The sequence below is a fragment of the Myodes glareolus genome, chromosome 9 (genome assembly GCF_982192425.1).
Source record: "Myodes glareolus chromosome 9, mMyoGla1.1, whole genome shotgun sequence".
Taxonomy (NCBI): domain Eukaryota; kingdom Metazoa; phylum Chordata; class Mammalia; order Rodentia; family Cricetidae; genus Myodes; species Myodes glareolus.
Genome location: NC_142034.1, coordinates 24,550,190 through 24,564,935, shown reverse-complemented (window position 1 = coordinate 24,564,935; position 14,746 = coordinate 24,550,190). Strand labels below are relative to the sequence as shown.

At 38.1% G+C, this 14,746-nt stretch overlaps 1 protein-coding gene across 13 annotated transcripts in view; it reads left to right on the top strand.

The window, feature by feature from the left end:
• Cdk12 (cyclin dependent kinase 12) overlaps nt 1-14,746 on the top strand; it is a 77,022-nt gene that overhangs the window by 9,447 nt on the left and 52,829 nt on the right. For all 13 annotated transcript variants that reach the window (XR_015003811.2, XR_015003814.2, XR_015738754.1 and 10 more), the window contains exons 3-5: nt 5,855-6,031; nt 7,700-7,839; nt 9,408-9,578. Coding sequence is in view for 2 of the 13 variants with exons in the window: in XM_048450820.3 (XP_048306777.3) it covers nt 5,855-6,031; nt 7,700-7,839; nt 9,408-9,578 (488 nt within the window). In the remaining 11 variants the exon portion in view is untranslated. The remainder of the gene's footprint in view (nt 1-5,854; nt 6,032-7,699; nt 7,840-9,407; nt 9,579-14,746) is intronic.

Sequence of the window (14,746 nt, the reverse complement as noted above, 5' to 3'; positions counted from 1 at the left end):
TATATACATAATAAATAAATAATAAATAAATATTTTTTTAAAAAAAGTTAATTGTGGGGCTGAAGAGATGGCTCAGCCGTTAAGAGCACTGGCTGTTCTTCCATAGGTCCTGAGTTCAATTCCCAGCAACCACATGGTGGCTCACAACCATCTGTGATGAGATCTGGTGCCCTCTTCTGGCCTGCAGGCATACATGCAGACAGAACACTGTATAGGTAATAAATTTAAGAAAAAGTTTTGTGTGTGTGTGTGTGTATGTATGTATGTATGTATGTACATGTACCATGTTGTACGTGTGGAAATCAGAGGGTCACTTTGTGGAGTTGGTTCTTACATGGAGCTCAGGTCAGCAGGGTTTCATGACAAACATCTTTACCCACCGAGCTATCTCGATACCCCTGTTTTCCTTTTGTAATATTTTAATTTTAATATCTATAAAGAATTTGTAGAGTGACACTGTTTGTTTGTTTGTTCCTTTAGAGTTTTCTCTGTGTAATGGCCTTGACTGTCCTGAAACTTGACCAGGCTGGCCTTGAACTCACAGAGCTCCTCTTGCCTCTGCCTACTGAGTGCTGGGATTAAAGGCATACACTACCACCTCTGGTGGGTGATAGAATTTATAAAGATTACTGATCCTATAGTTAAAAAAGATATGCTTTAGCCATATAGACATCTATAGTTTTACTAGTTTATCTGTTGAGATCTTACCCTCTTATTTTCTAGGGGATGAGCTGCATTTACTGTTGTAGACTTCATTGTAAATAGAAAAATGAGTGCCATTTATTTTAAATTATAAACCTATTTTTATTTTTTTTAAACATTTATTTATTTATTGTGTATACAATATTCTTTTTGTGTGTATGCCTGCAGGCCAGAAGAGGGCACCAGACCCCATTACAGATGGTTGTGAGCCACCATGTGGTTGCTGGGAATTGAACTCAGGACCTTTGGAAGAGCAGGCAATGCTCTTAACCTCTGAGCCATCTCTCCATCCCCGCAAACCTATTTTTAAACTTTTCTCTTTCTGATATCAGTAGTTTGACATCAGTAATTTAAGTGACGATTCTGTGTGTGGGTGCATGAGTGTATGTGAGTGCAGACATGCAAACAGAGGCCTAAAGTCAGTCTTGGGTATTATTCCTCGGGATTCACTCACCTTGTTTTTGTTTTGTTTTAATTTTTAAATATATTTAATCTAACTGGGGGTGGGCCATTAATACTAATATTTGGGAAGCAGAAGCAGGCAGATCTCTGAGTTGGAGGCCAGTTTGGTTTACATAGTGAATTCCAGGACAGCCAGGTCTATTAAAATCCTGTCTTAATTTTTTTTTAAATTTGAATTATAAGTGTTTTGCCTGCATATTTGTATGTACATTTTAAGATGCAGATCCTTTAGAATGGGTGGTTATAAGCCACCATGCAGGTGCTGGGAATTGAACTCTGTACTCTGGAAGAGCAACAAGTGCTCTTAATCTCTTAGCCATCTCCAGCCTTTTAATTTCCCTGTTTCTAGCTTCCTATGCTTAATTGCAAGTCTGCAGCCAGGCTCATCTTTTTATGTGAATGTTAAGGCTCAAACTCAAGTCCTCATGCTTTGGCAGCAAATACATCACTGACAAAACTATTTCTCCAGTCCTGTTGAGTGTTTTTAATTCTTAAGATCTATATTTTTTCAGACTTAACCTTTGTACCTTAAAAATGTTCGAAAGTAGTAATGAATGGTGGAAGGGGTGGGAGAGTGAAGAGAGTGTTTTGCTATTTTGCTATTTGAGTCTTGCTTTGTTGTAGTATGTTCTGAAACTCCTGAGCTTCAGCCATCTTCCTTCTTAGCTGCCCATGTGCTAGGAATGCAAGCATTCACCACCAAAGCTAGTTCTCTCTGTTTTGTTTTGTTTTTAGAAACAGGGTCTCACTATAGAGCTCTGGCTGACCTAGAACTCAGAGCAATCTACCTGACTCTGCCTACAGAATGCTGGGATCCATCTGTCTCTAACTCTAGAATACTGGGATTAAAAATGAAGGGCGCTATGCCCAACCAAGTGTCATTATTTTGTTTTATAATTATACTATTCATAAATTATTAAAGGTAGGAAATGGCTGGGCAGTGTTGGCACACGCCTTTAGTCCTGCACTCGGGAGGCAGAGGCAGGCAGATCTCTGAGTTCGTCTAGTTTCAGTACAGCCAGAACTGTTCCACAAAGAAACCTTGTCTCAAAAAACCATAAAAACAAATAAACAACAACAAAAAACCCTCAAAATCAAAGATACACGTGGTTGCAGTGGCTCTTGCCTTTAATTTGAGCTAGAGAGGCAGAAGCAGGCAGATCTCTGTGTGTGATTCCAGCTTGGTCTACAGGAGTGACCAATTTTATGGATCCTCATTATTTTTTCTAGGTTTTGAGTATATTGAAATTTACTGAAGCAAGATTTTGACCCCTTCAGATTGGTGTAGTCTGAACTGATAGTACATGTCTTATTAAAGACTCATCCTTATAAACTTCCTTAAAATAGAGTTTTCTTTTCCTTTTCTTCTTTTCTTTTTTTTTCTTTTTTAGACTAGTCAAGTGCAGTAGTGAGAAGGAGGGGAAAGTGTAGACCAGGAATTCAATCTGTAACTGACTGTGAACAATCAATTGAGATAATTCACTACCTTCGGACCATTCTTGTAGAATGTCTTTTTTCTTTCTTTTTTTCTAAAAAGACTGTCTTTTTTTGTAGTCCTCCTGCCTGTCCTAGAACTCTCTATGTAGACCAGGCTGGCCTTAAATTGATAGAGCTCTTCCTGCATCTGCCTCTTTGTGTATTAGCATTAAAGGCATGTGTTAACAGGCCTAGCAGAATGTACATTTTTCAATAATAATAAACTATATTTGAGACCATTAAATAAATCTTTGAGAAAAAAAAATAAACGTCAAACATAGACTTAGTGATAATCCTAGACGTTTCAGATATTTTGAGTTTTTTTGTTTTCTTCTTCTTAAGTGAACAGAAGAAAATCTCTTAAATTCCTGAAGAATTGAGACTGATAAAGAATATTTTGACAGTGTTTGTAGAATTATAATTTTCCTTTATATATTTAAAAATTACAAACATTTTGAAAGCTTGTATTCCTTTCTCATTTTTTGCTAATAAACTTTTTTGGTAGGAAAATCTGACTGTAGATTCTGATGAATGCTCATCTTTACTAAGAGTATTTATATAGGAAGCTTTTGTGATTATACTTTATTGACTTCCCAGTTGTGGTTTATGTGGTACAAACTAAGTAGATTCCTTAATTACTCATTTATAGGGGATTAAGATGATTAAAAACTAGTAAGAAGCATTACCTCTTAAAATTATGTTCTTGCAGGTTTGTTTTTGTGTTTTTGTTTGTTTTGTTTTTTGGAAACAGGGTCTCTTTACATGCTCCCTGGAACTCCACCTACATAGGTTTGGCTGGCCTTGAACTCAGAGATTAGCTTGCCACTGCCACTTGAATGCTGGAGTGAAAGGCATGTGGTAAATGAGGGGGGCCAGCCACGATGATAATGTTAAGTCTGGGCAAGTCACACAAAGGAAGTTCTTTACTTCCAACCATTATCACTTGGGACTCTGGCCATCAATAAACTTAAATAAGAGGCCTGAGTCTCAGTAGTTTACCGGAAAACACCACAAACTGAGATTACCCGACCCCTACTCAAGAGCAGACCATTCAAAGGAAATGTATATAGGATCACCTGCCACCATACCTCACCAGGACACTCCTAGACAAATGTCAGCCAATCAGGGGTCCTGAACCTCAGAAACCCCTGACCCCCACCTCTACTACTATAAAAACTCAATTCTAATTGAGCTCAGGGCTCTCTGTTATTCCAATACTTTGGACATGCAGAGAGACCGAGTTTACAAACTTGATTAAAATAAAGGCTCTTTGCTTTTACATATGGGACCCCATATATTTGGGCATAACATTTGGGGGCCGACTGGGATCCCCCAAAGCCCACTAGGACTACCACTTGTAGAGCCTTCAACCGGCCTATGGAGTTTTTGTTTTATGTTGGTTAAGTTTTCTGTGTTCATGAAACATGTCTCTCATGTCTGTGTCATGAGCTTTTGTGAGCAGTCCCAGAAACCGTAGTGCCTGAAAACGATCTGTGGATACGCAAAAAGATCACAGTCAGGGCACCTGGGGAGACGTTCTTGGTCACTTCTACTGAGAGTGGTTCTCTGGGGAGACATGGGGGTCCCTCAGTTCTGTGGTGAGACACGCGAGTAGTGTGGTCAGTTGGCTTTTGTGGGGACCCCGCAGATTTGGGCATAACAGTAGCAACACACACAGACACACACACATGAATGCACATACACAATTTTAAAATAAAACTATTTTTAAAATTTGGATTTACCAAGCTTTATAGCAAATATCTATAATCCCACTACACTGTCTTGAAAAGCCAAAAAGAAAAAACAGCAAAAAACAACTTGGCAGTGTAATTGTGGTTTGCCTCTTTTAATTTCTGATACTTCTGCCTGAACCTCACCAAGTTTAGATCCTTCCCTTTCCTCACCAGATATACTATGTTTTTAACTCAGGGTCTGGCACCTGCTAAGCAAGAATTATACCACTTTGAACCAGAGAAATGGCTCAGTGGTTTAGAGCACTGGCTACTCCTCTACAGGACCTGATTTTAATTCTTTTTTTTTTAATATTTATTCATTTATTATGCATACAATATCTGCCTACATGTGTGCCTGCAGACCAGAGAGGGCACCAGATCTCATTACAGATGGTTGTGAGCCACCATATGGTTGCAGGAATTGAACTCAGGACCTTTGGAAGAGTAGGCTTAAGATGACTCTTAACCACCACTGAGTCATCTCTCCAGCCCCCTGGTTTTAATTCTTAATACCTTCGTGGCAGTTTACATTCCATCTGTAACAACAGTCCCAAGGTATCTGATGCCTTCTTCTAACCTCTACAATCATTGCATGCATATAGTGCATAGACTGTACATATAAAAATAAATATTAAGTGAGTTCAAAGCCAGCCTGGTCTACAAAGTGAGTCCCAGAGCAGCTAGGACTGTTACACAGAGAAACCTTGTCTCAAAAAACCAAAAATCAAAACAAAACAAATTTAAAAAAATTGTAATTAAAGTATACCTCAAATATTAACATATTAAGCACATTTCCCCACTATTTTTATACATGAGAAAATAGATGTATTCACGGTGCTTACTTTAAGAAATTTACTTTAGGGGCTGGAGATATGGCTCAGAGGTTAAGAGCATTGCCTGCTCTTCCAAAGGTCCTGAGTTCAATTCCCAGCAACCACATGGTGGCTCACAACCATCTGTAATGGGGTTTGGTGCCCTCTTCTGGCCTGCAGGCATACACACAGACAGAATATTGTATACATCATAAATAAATAAATAAATGTTTTTTTTTAAAAAGAAATTTACTTTAATATTTGGTATAATGAAAGCACTGAATCTTGCTCTTTAATAAATTGGTTATATTAATCAGTTAATTAACTAATATACTTCCATAAGTTCTAACTTTAGTATTTGTTTAGATTTATTATCGCTATGAAAGTTTTGCCTATATTAATGTATGTGTACCATGTGTATGTCTGGTTCTGACAGAACTCAAAGGAAGGCATGGTATTCCTTGCAACTGGAATTATTTATAGTTGTGAACTGTCTGATCTGTGCTGGAAATTGAGCCGCAGTCTTTCTAAAGAGCCATTCTTGGCCCTTAGCCATAATCCCATAAGTAAAATCTTAATCTTTTTAATAGTTGTTCATTATTAGTATTCTTTTAAAGCTGTTTTGAATAGTCTCTGAGTAATCTTTTTAATCCTCTCATCTCTACTCAGTCCAAAAGAAATGGTTCCATCAAAGCCTGCAAAGAAAGAGAAGGAACAGAGAACTCGCCACCTACTCACAGATTTGCCTCTTCCTCCTGAGCTACCAGGTGGAGATCCATCTCCCCCAGATTCTCCAGAGCCAAAGGTCATTACGCCTCCTCAACAACCGTATAAAAAGAGACCAAAGTAAGTTTATCAGTTAAACTTTTAAAAAAAATATTTATTTATTTATATTTTACGTACATTGATGTTTTGCCATGAGTGTTGGGTCTCCTGGAACTAGAATTACAGACAATTGTGAGCTGCCATGTGGGTGCTGGGAATTGAACCCGGTCCTCTGGAAGAGCAGTCATTGCTCTTAACCTCTGAGCCATCTCACTGGCTCCAAATTTAAGGTTTTTTGAGACAGGATTTTTCTGTTGCTATGGTGCCTACCCTGGCACTCTCCAAAAGAGGGTGCTAGGTCTTCTGGGACTGCAGTTACATCAGTTGTAAGTCATCATGTAGGTGCCGGGAATTGAACCCATGTCCATGGCTTTTAATTGCTTAGTTATTCTCATCAGCACCTTAGGGATCTTTTTTTTTTATTATTTTGTTTTTGAGACAAGGTTTCTCTGTGTAGCTTTGGAACCTGTCCTGGAACTTAAGACCAAGCTGGCCTCAAACTCACAGAGATAATCTACCTGCCTCTGACTCCCTAGTGCTGAGACTAAAGGCATGTGCCACCATAGCCTGGCTAGGGATCTCTTTTTAATTGAAGAGTATTCTCTTCTGTTTTTTATCTCAAATTTATATATCTTTTACAACTCACAGAATCAGGAGTCAAAAAATACATCTTTTATTTCAATTTCATTGGAAACAGTCTTTGGGAGGATGTTTTTCTGTTCCTACAGTTCTTAGTTACTGTTTTCTCACTGTGAAGAGACACTATGGCCGAGGCAACTCTTATAAAAAAAAAAAACCATTTAATCGAGTGCTTGCTTACAATTTAAGGCATTTAGTCTATTATCACAATTGCTTGCAAGCACCATTCTGAGAGCTACATCTTGATTCATAGGTAGATAGTGGGAATAATACTGGGTGTGGCTTGGGCTTTAGAAACCTAAAAACCACCTCCAGTACACACTTCTTTCAATAAGGCCATACTTGCTAATCTTTCTAATCCTATCAAAGAATTTCACTACTTGACTAAACATTCAAATATATGAGCCTATGTCAGCCATTCTCATTCAAACCACCAAGCATAATACATAGCTAACGTTTTTGTTGTTGTTGAGAGAAGATTTTACTATGTTTTTCTGGCTGGCCTGGAACTCACAGAGATTGCATGCCTTTAATCCCAGCACTTGGGAAGTAGAGGCAGGCTGATCTCTTGATTTTATGGTCAACCTGCTCTATAGTATGAGTTCCAGGACAGCCAGAAACCTAGCTACTTAGTGAGATCCTGTCTCAAGCAAAAAAAATGGAAACACCAAACCACATTTCGTTTGGAAAGCAATCCATGTACTTAGTGAAAACTCACATTCTGCTGCACTACCAGCTTGTATCTTTTGAAGTCAGAATCCATTATAACCACTGACAGTTTATTATTTATTTTCTGCCATTTCAACAAAAATTTTATAAATAAAACTAGACAATGGTAGCACACACCTTTAATCCTAGCACTTGAGAGACAGATTGATGGATCTCAGTGAGTTTGAGGCCAGCTTGGTCTATAAAATGAATGCCAGGACAGGCTCCAGAGCTACACAGAGAAACACTGTCTTGAAAAACAAAACAAATTAAAACAAACAATGTGTATAAAGACAGTCATTTAATGGCAAGGTAATAGTTTTTTATTGGTTTTCTTTTTAGAATTTGTTGTCCTCGTTATGGAGAAAGAAGACAAACAGAAAGTGATTGGGGGAAGCGATGTGTGGATAAATTTGACATTATTGGGATTATTGGAGAAGGAACGTATGGCCAAGTATATAAAGCTAAGGACAAAGACACAGGTAAGTATGCCCTTAAAATTCTTGATGTCAGAAGCATAATAATTTAATAATTACTAATACTTTAAATAGATTTAGTAAAATAAGTTTTAGATTTTAATTTGTTCTCTTAATTATTAAATACATTAAAATGTTCCAAAAAAAATAGTTTTGTCAATTCTTAGTTTCTCTTTACTCTAGGACCTCCCTGTACTAAGTCCTTTACATAAAATAGCCTAATATTTGCATGTATCCTCTGCCCATTTTCCTGTATAATTAAATTATCTATAGAATATTTGTTACCAATAAAAACAAATTATTAATAAACATTATCATTCAAGGATCAATGACTAAATGATTTTTGAACATGTCCATTTCAGACAATATCTCCTTCCAGCTGGAAATGTTTTTAGTCTATAGTAGTTTGATTCCATGAATGATATGCAAAATACAGAGAGCTGACTGTGTTGTAGTTTTTATTAAAGTTTTCCTTTTGAGCTAGTTCAGTGGTAAACAGTTTGCATACATTTGAGAGGTTCTGGATTTGATTTTCAGCATTGCAAGCTAAAATTTTAAATTCCCTACATTTGTTGTCTATTCTGAATATTGATTTGACTTTGTGATAGGTTTTTGTTTTTTGTTTTATATTGTATTTTGGTGCTAGAATTTGAATTTAGGGCATACACAAGTAGTTTATCAAAAAAGCTCTAATTCCAGCCTTCTTTGTTGTATATTATAAACTGTTTATTGCTTTCTGGAAATTTTTTGTGTTATTTTGTGCGGAATGTATTTTATTCATTCATTCACTCATTTTTTTATTTTCAAAATATTTACTTATGTATACAATATTTTGTTTGTGTGTATGCCTGCAGGCCAGAAGAGGGCACCAGACCCCATTACAGATGGTTGTGAGCCACTGTGTGGTTGCTGGGAATTGAACTCGGACCTTTGGAAGAGCAGGCAATGCTCTTAACCTCTGAGCCATCTCTCCAGCCCTATTTATTTTTTATATAACTGATTTAACTTTTATTTTATGTCCATTGGTGTGAAGGTGGAGCTACATTCAATTGTGAGCTGCCATGTGGGTGCTGGAAACTGAACTTGGGTCCTTTGGAAGAGCAGCCAGTGTTCCTAACCACTGAGCCATCTCTCCAGCCCTGTATTTTATTTATTTAGCGAGTACACATCCATGTGTCTGTTTCTGGCTTTGGTTATATTTGTGTCATGGTACACAGCAGGGAGTCTGTTTTCTTCTACCATGTGAGATCACTGGGGAAGCAGAGGTAGAAATTTAAGTTGGAGACAGCTTAGTCTACTTAGCAAGATCTTGTCTCAGAAATGAGAAAGAGATGTAGGAAAAGAATGAGATTACGTGTCAGCATGAAGATAGGAATAAGGCTGATTGTGTATCCTGATGTTAGAAGGCAATCTTACCATAGGCTCAAAGCTCAATCTCAGCCTCCTAAAGAAAAGAAGGGAAACATCGAGGTTTTATGTAAAAAATACAAGTATTTGTACGTCTGAATACTTGTTCATGACAATAACTAAGAACCACAGTTGATTATAGTGACCGTTCATATATATTTTTACAGGAGAACTAGTAGCACTGAAGAAGGTTCGACTAGATAATGAGAAGGAGGGCTTCCCAATCACAGCCATCCGAGAGATCAAAATCCTTCGTCAGTTAGTACATCGAAGTGTTGTTAACATGAAGGAAATTGTTACAGACAAACAAGATGCACTGGATTTCAAGAAAGACAAAGGTAATAGTAGAAATTTCTGCATCTTTAATTTCATGTGTTTGAGGTTTTATCTGTACACATGTGCCTGCAAAAACAAAAACTGCCCTTAACTATAGAACTGTCTATCTCCATTTTTATGAATTTTGGGGAGGTGGGCAGGAAGAGTTGACAGGGTTTCTACATAGTACTAACCATTCTGTAACTCACTAAGTAGACCAGGCTGGCCTTGAACTCAGAGTTCAGCCTGACTCTGCCTCCAGAGATAAGCCTATCATTTATTTATTTTTGAGACAGAGTCTCCTTGTGACGCTGACTCCTTTGGAAATTTCTGTGTGTACAGTTTACTATCTTCAAACATGAACTTAGGTATCTACTGTCCTCTGACTCCCAAGTGTATTTTTTAAAAATATTTATTTATTTATTTATTTATTTATTATACAATATTCTTTCTGCGTGTATGTCTACAGGCCAGAAGAGGGCGCCACCATGTGGTTACTGGGAATTGAACTCAGGACCTTTGGAAGAGCAGTCAGTACTCTTAACCACTGAGCCATCTCTCCAGCCCCCCCAAGTGTATTTTTTTTAAAGATTTATATATTTATTGCATGTTCAGTTTTCTGTCTGCATGTGTGCCTTCAGACCAGAAGAGAATGCCAGATCTCATTTTAGAAGGTTGTGAGCCACCATGTGGTTGCTGGGAATTGAACTCGTGACCTCTGGAAGAGCAGTCAGTGCTCTTAACCTTTGAGCCATCTCTCCAGCCCCCAAGTGTATTTTTATGTGTATAAATGCTTTTGTCTGCGTGGATGCCAGAAGAGGCACTAGATATCCTGAAACTGGGGTTGCCAATGGTTGTAAGCAGCCATATGGATTTTTAGAATTGAATAAAGATTCATTGCAAGAGCTACAAGTGTTCTTATCTACTAAACCATACAACTTCTGCTTTTATATTTATTTATTTACTCTTACAGGCAAGGTCTTGCTGTCTAAATAGTGTCCTGTATGTTCTGGAACTTGCTATGTAGACCAGGCTGGATCTCCTGGAACTGGAGTTTGGAGTTGTAGGTGGTTGTAAGCCACACATTGTTGTTACTGGGAACCAAACTCAGGTCCTCTGCAAGAGCATTATGTGTTCTTAAATGCTTGACTATCTCTCCAGCTCCTATTTTGTTTATTTTTATTTATTTTTATTTTTTTATTTTGATTTTTGAGACAGGGTTTCTCTGTAATTTTTGGTGCCTGTCCTGGAACTAGCTCTTGTAGACCAGGCTGGCCTCGAACTCACAGAGATCCGCCTGCCTCTGCCTCCCGAGTGCTGGGATTAAAGGCGTGCGCCACCACCGCCCGGCTCCTATTTTGTTTTTTAAGACGGTATTATTATGTAATTGAGGCTGGTCTCCAGTTTCTTGTTAACTTCTTAGTTCAACTGCCTGCCAAATAACGCGATTGTAGTTTTATACTACCACACAATTTTATTTTTCCTTTCTTAGCTTGCTTACCACTGTGTGAACGTTTTAGGATATTGTCTCAACGAAGCTAGGCTAGCCTCAAGCTTTCTATGTAGATAAGAGTGACATTGAACTCATTACCCTCATGCCTCTATCTTCCAAGTGCTGGGATTAAAGTGACATGCTACCATGTGTAGTTCTGCCAGTGTCAAAATTTTTTTAACAGGTTGACTTCAGTCTTCTTTCTTTCTTTCTTTCTTTTTCTAAGATTTATTTATGTGTACAAATGTTTACATGTATATGTGCACAGTGGCCACAGAAGTCAGAGTTGTTGTCAGATACCCTGGAACTGGAGGTATAAGTAATTGTGAGGCACCATGTGGATGCTGGAAATTGAACTCAGGTCTTCTGCAAGAACCACATGTGCTCTTAACCACGAGCCATCTCTCCAGCCCCAGAGTTTTGCTCTGCCCCTTTCTTCCCCCAATGCCTATTTGATTACTTTTCAACACAGGGCTTCCCCATGAAACTCTGGGTGTTCTGGAACTATCTTTGGAGACTAGTTTAGCCTCAAGCTCACAGGATTCCACCTGTTTCTGTCTCCAAGTGCTTTTTTTTGTAAACTTGTTTTATTTCTATTTTATGTGTGTGGATGTTTTGCCTAAAATACATGTCTGCATTTTATACATCCAGTACTTATAGAGAACCTGTAACTGACGTTATTGACAGTTGTGAGTAACAGAAAGGGTGCTGGAATCATATCTGGATCCTCTGTAATAACAGCAAATGCTCTGAACTGCTGATCTTCCTTTTAGTCCCAAATCTTTTTTTGGGGTGGGGGGTAATATGAGTTAAGGTGATTGCAGATGAGGGCTTTAAGAGATAGCTTCCTCATTATGAGTACCTGAATTAAATTCCTAGACATCACACAGAAAATTTAGGCATGGCGGAGTACACATGAAATCCCAGTGCCAGGAAAGCAAATGGGCAACTCATTGGCACTGGCTAGTCAGTCATTCCATTGACTTGGTGAATTAAATAAAGCAAGAGACCCTGTTCCCAAAAAACAAGTTGGGACTGTCCGGATGGCTCAGCAGGTGGAGGTTCTTTGTTTCAGGATTGACAGCCTAGATAGATCTCACAGGTGACATGAATGAATTCCTAATTTTCTTTTTTATGTTCCCATGCATGCCACGTACACACATACATAATAATTAACAAGAAAAGGACAGTGAATGCCACCTGCAGTTGACCTAAAATACGTATTGGCAGATTAAATTAGGTATGGAGTTATATTACTATAGTCATAACTGGAGGCTGGGCCAAGGATCACAGGTTCAAAGTCAACTAAGTCTATGAAATATGTTTGAGTCCAACCTAGGCTAATATATAAAGACTCATTCTTTTTTTAAAAGAGTGTTTTTTGTTTGTTTGATTTTGCTAAATAGCATAGTTTAATCAAATATACATTTTTTAGGCCAGGTACTGGTGGTGCCTGCCTTTAATCTCAGCACTTGGGAGGCAGAGGCAGGTAGATGTATGTGAATTTGAGGCCAGTCCTGTCTACAGAGTGAATTTCCAGGACAGCAAGGGCTACACAGAAAAACCCTGTTTCATAAACAACTAAACAAAACATGCATTTAAAAAACAATTACTTTGGGCTGGAGAGATGGCTCAGAGGTTAAGAGCACTGACTGCTCTTCCAGAGGTTCTGAGTTCAATTCCCAGCAACCACATGGTGGCTCACAGCCATCTATAATGAGATCTGGTGCCCTCTTCTGGCATGCAAGCATACATGGAAGGAATGTTGTATACCTAATAAATAAATAAATCTTTAAAAAAAAAAAAACAAAAAAAAACAATTACTTTGTGTGTATGGGTGTTTTGTCTGCACATACATATGTATACCATGTGTGTGCATAGTGCCCACAGAAACTAGACATTAGATCCCCTGGAACTGGAATTACAGACATGTGGGTTCTGGGAATCAAACCTAGATTCTCTCAAAAAACAGCCAGTGCTTGTAACAGCTGAGCCATCTATCCCCCCTAAACATTCTTTCTGAGTAAATTTCAAGGTAGTATGTAAGATAAAAATTACTTAGTCAACTGGTTTTTATAGTAGTTTTAAATTGAAAAGAAATACAGTAAAAATTTATATAGCCTTAATTTGAACCCATCCTAGCATATATTCCCCAACATTGAACCTAGTCATGCGCTCTACAACTAAGTGTACGTGTGTGACTGTTATCATAGGTATGTAATGAACATCATCATTTATGTTTGTGTAATTTCAGTCTATGCTGTTCACAAATAGTTAAACATCTAAGTTTTTTGCTTTTTTTTTAAGGATTTATTTTCTTATTATGCATACAATGTTCTGTTAACACATACACACCAGAAGAAGGTACCAGATCTCATTATAGATGTTGTGAGCCACCATGTGGTCGCTGGGAATTGAACTCAAGACCTCTGGAAGAGCAGCCTGTGCTCTTAACCTCTGAGTCATCTCTCCAACCTCTTTTGTTGCTTTTTTGAGACAGGGTTTTTCTTTATAACAGTTCTGACTGTCCTAGAACTCATTCTGTAGACTAGACTGGCCTGGGACTATTTGTAACCTCTGCTCCAGGGTAATCTGACATCCTCTTTTGGCCTCCTGCACACTTTTAATCAGTAGTAATACCATCACATAGATACATATAATAACAACAACAACAAAAAAATATATCTAGTTCTTTCTAAGAAAAATCAAAGATGCTTGTAAGGTACAATATGGATCTTAGATATGAATTTGTGGTCCTCTGGTAGAGCGACCAGTTCTCTGCACTCTTTCTCTATCTCATATCTGTTTTTCTTGTGTTGCCAGATCTTATCTTAGTCTTCTCTGAGGTATTCCTTTAATACCATTTTTCTTTATTGAAACTGTGAACTATTTGAAAATGTTCGGGAAACAAAATGTTTGTGTCCTCATTCTGTTCATTCCCTCTCCTCTCCCCCCCAAAAAAAAATGAAGAAAGGAAAAAAGAAATGCAAAGGGGTGAGGAGCTGTCTTAGTGGATAAGTGCTTGCCATACAATCATGAAGACCCAAGCTGAGCATAACAGTGCATGTCTCTGATCCTGCATTTCGTAAGGCAGAGAGACAAATGAATTTCAGGGGCCCACTGCCCATTCTCTTTAGTTAGCTTAGGAACTAATCAGCAAGTTTAGTGTGAGACTGTCTCAAAAAATAAGGTGGAGAATGGTAGAAGAGGACAATAACCCAGAGTCAACCTTTACCCTTGATACCATGTGTACACGTGAGCCAGGGTGTCATTGTGCACATACTGTGTGGACGTGCACACTTAAACAAAACTATTCTATCTCTTTAAAAAATAAATGCATACCATTTGGGAAATGTGAGAGAGTTCTGGAAGTCTACCCTATATATTAAGAATCCCTGCCTTTTACTGAGGATGTAGCTAAATTATGGATCACATGCCTAGTTATACTTTGATACCTTGGGTTGGATTTTTTTGTTTTTATGGTACTAGTGAACAGAATTATAAACCTGGAGGATTTTGTTGTGTTTTGCTAAGGTTTCAAAATGCTCAGGCTGCTCTATAACTGTGTAGTTAAGGGTGACCTTTAATTTCTCTACCACATGATTTATGAGGTATTGGACTCAAACCCAGGGTTTTCCTGGCTATAGTGGTGTGTGCCTTTATCTGAGCACTGGGGAGGTTTAGGCAGTTTTGGGGCCA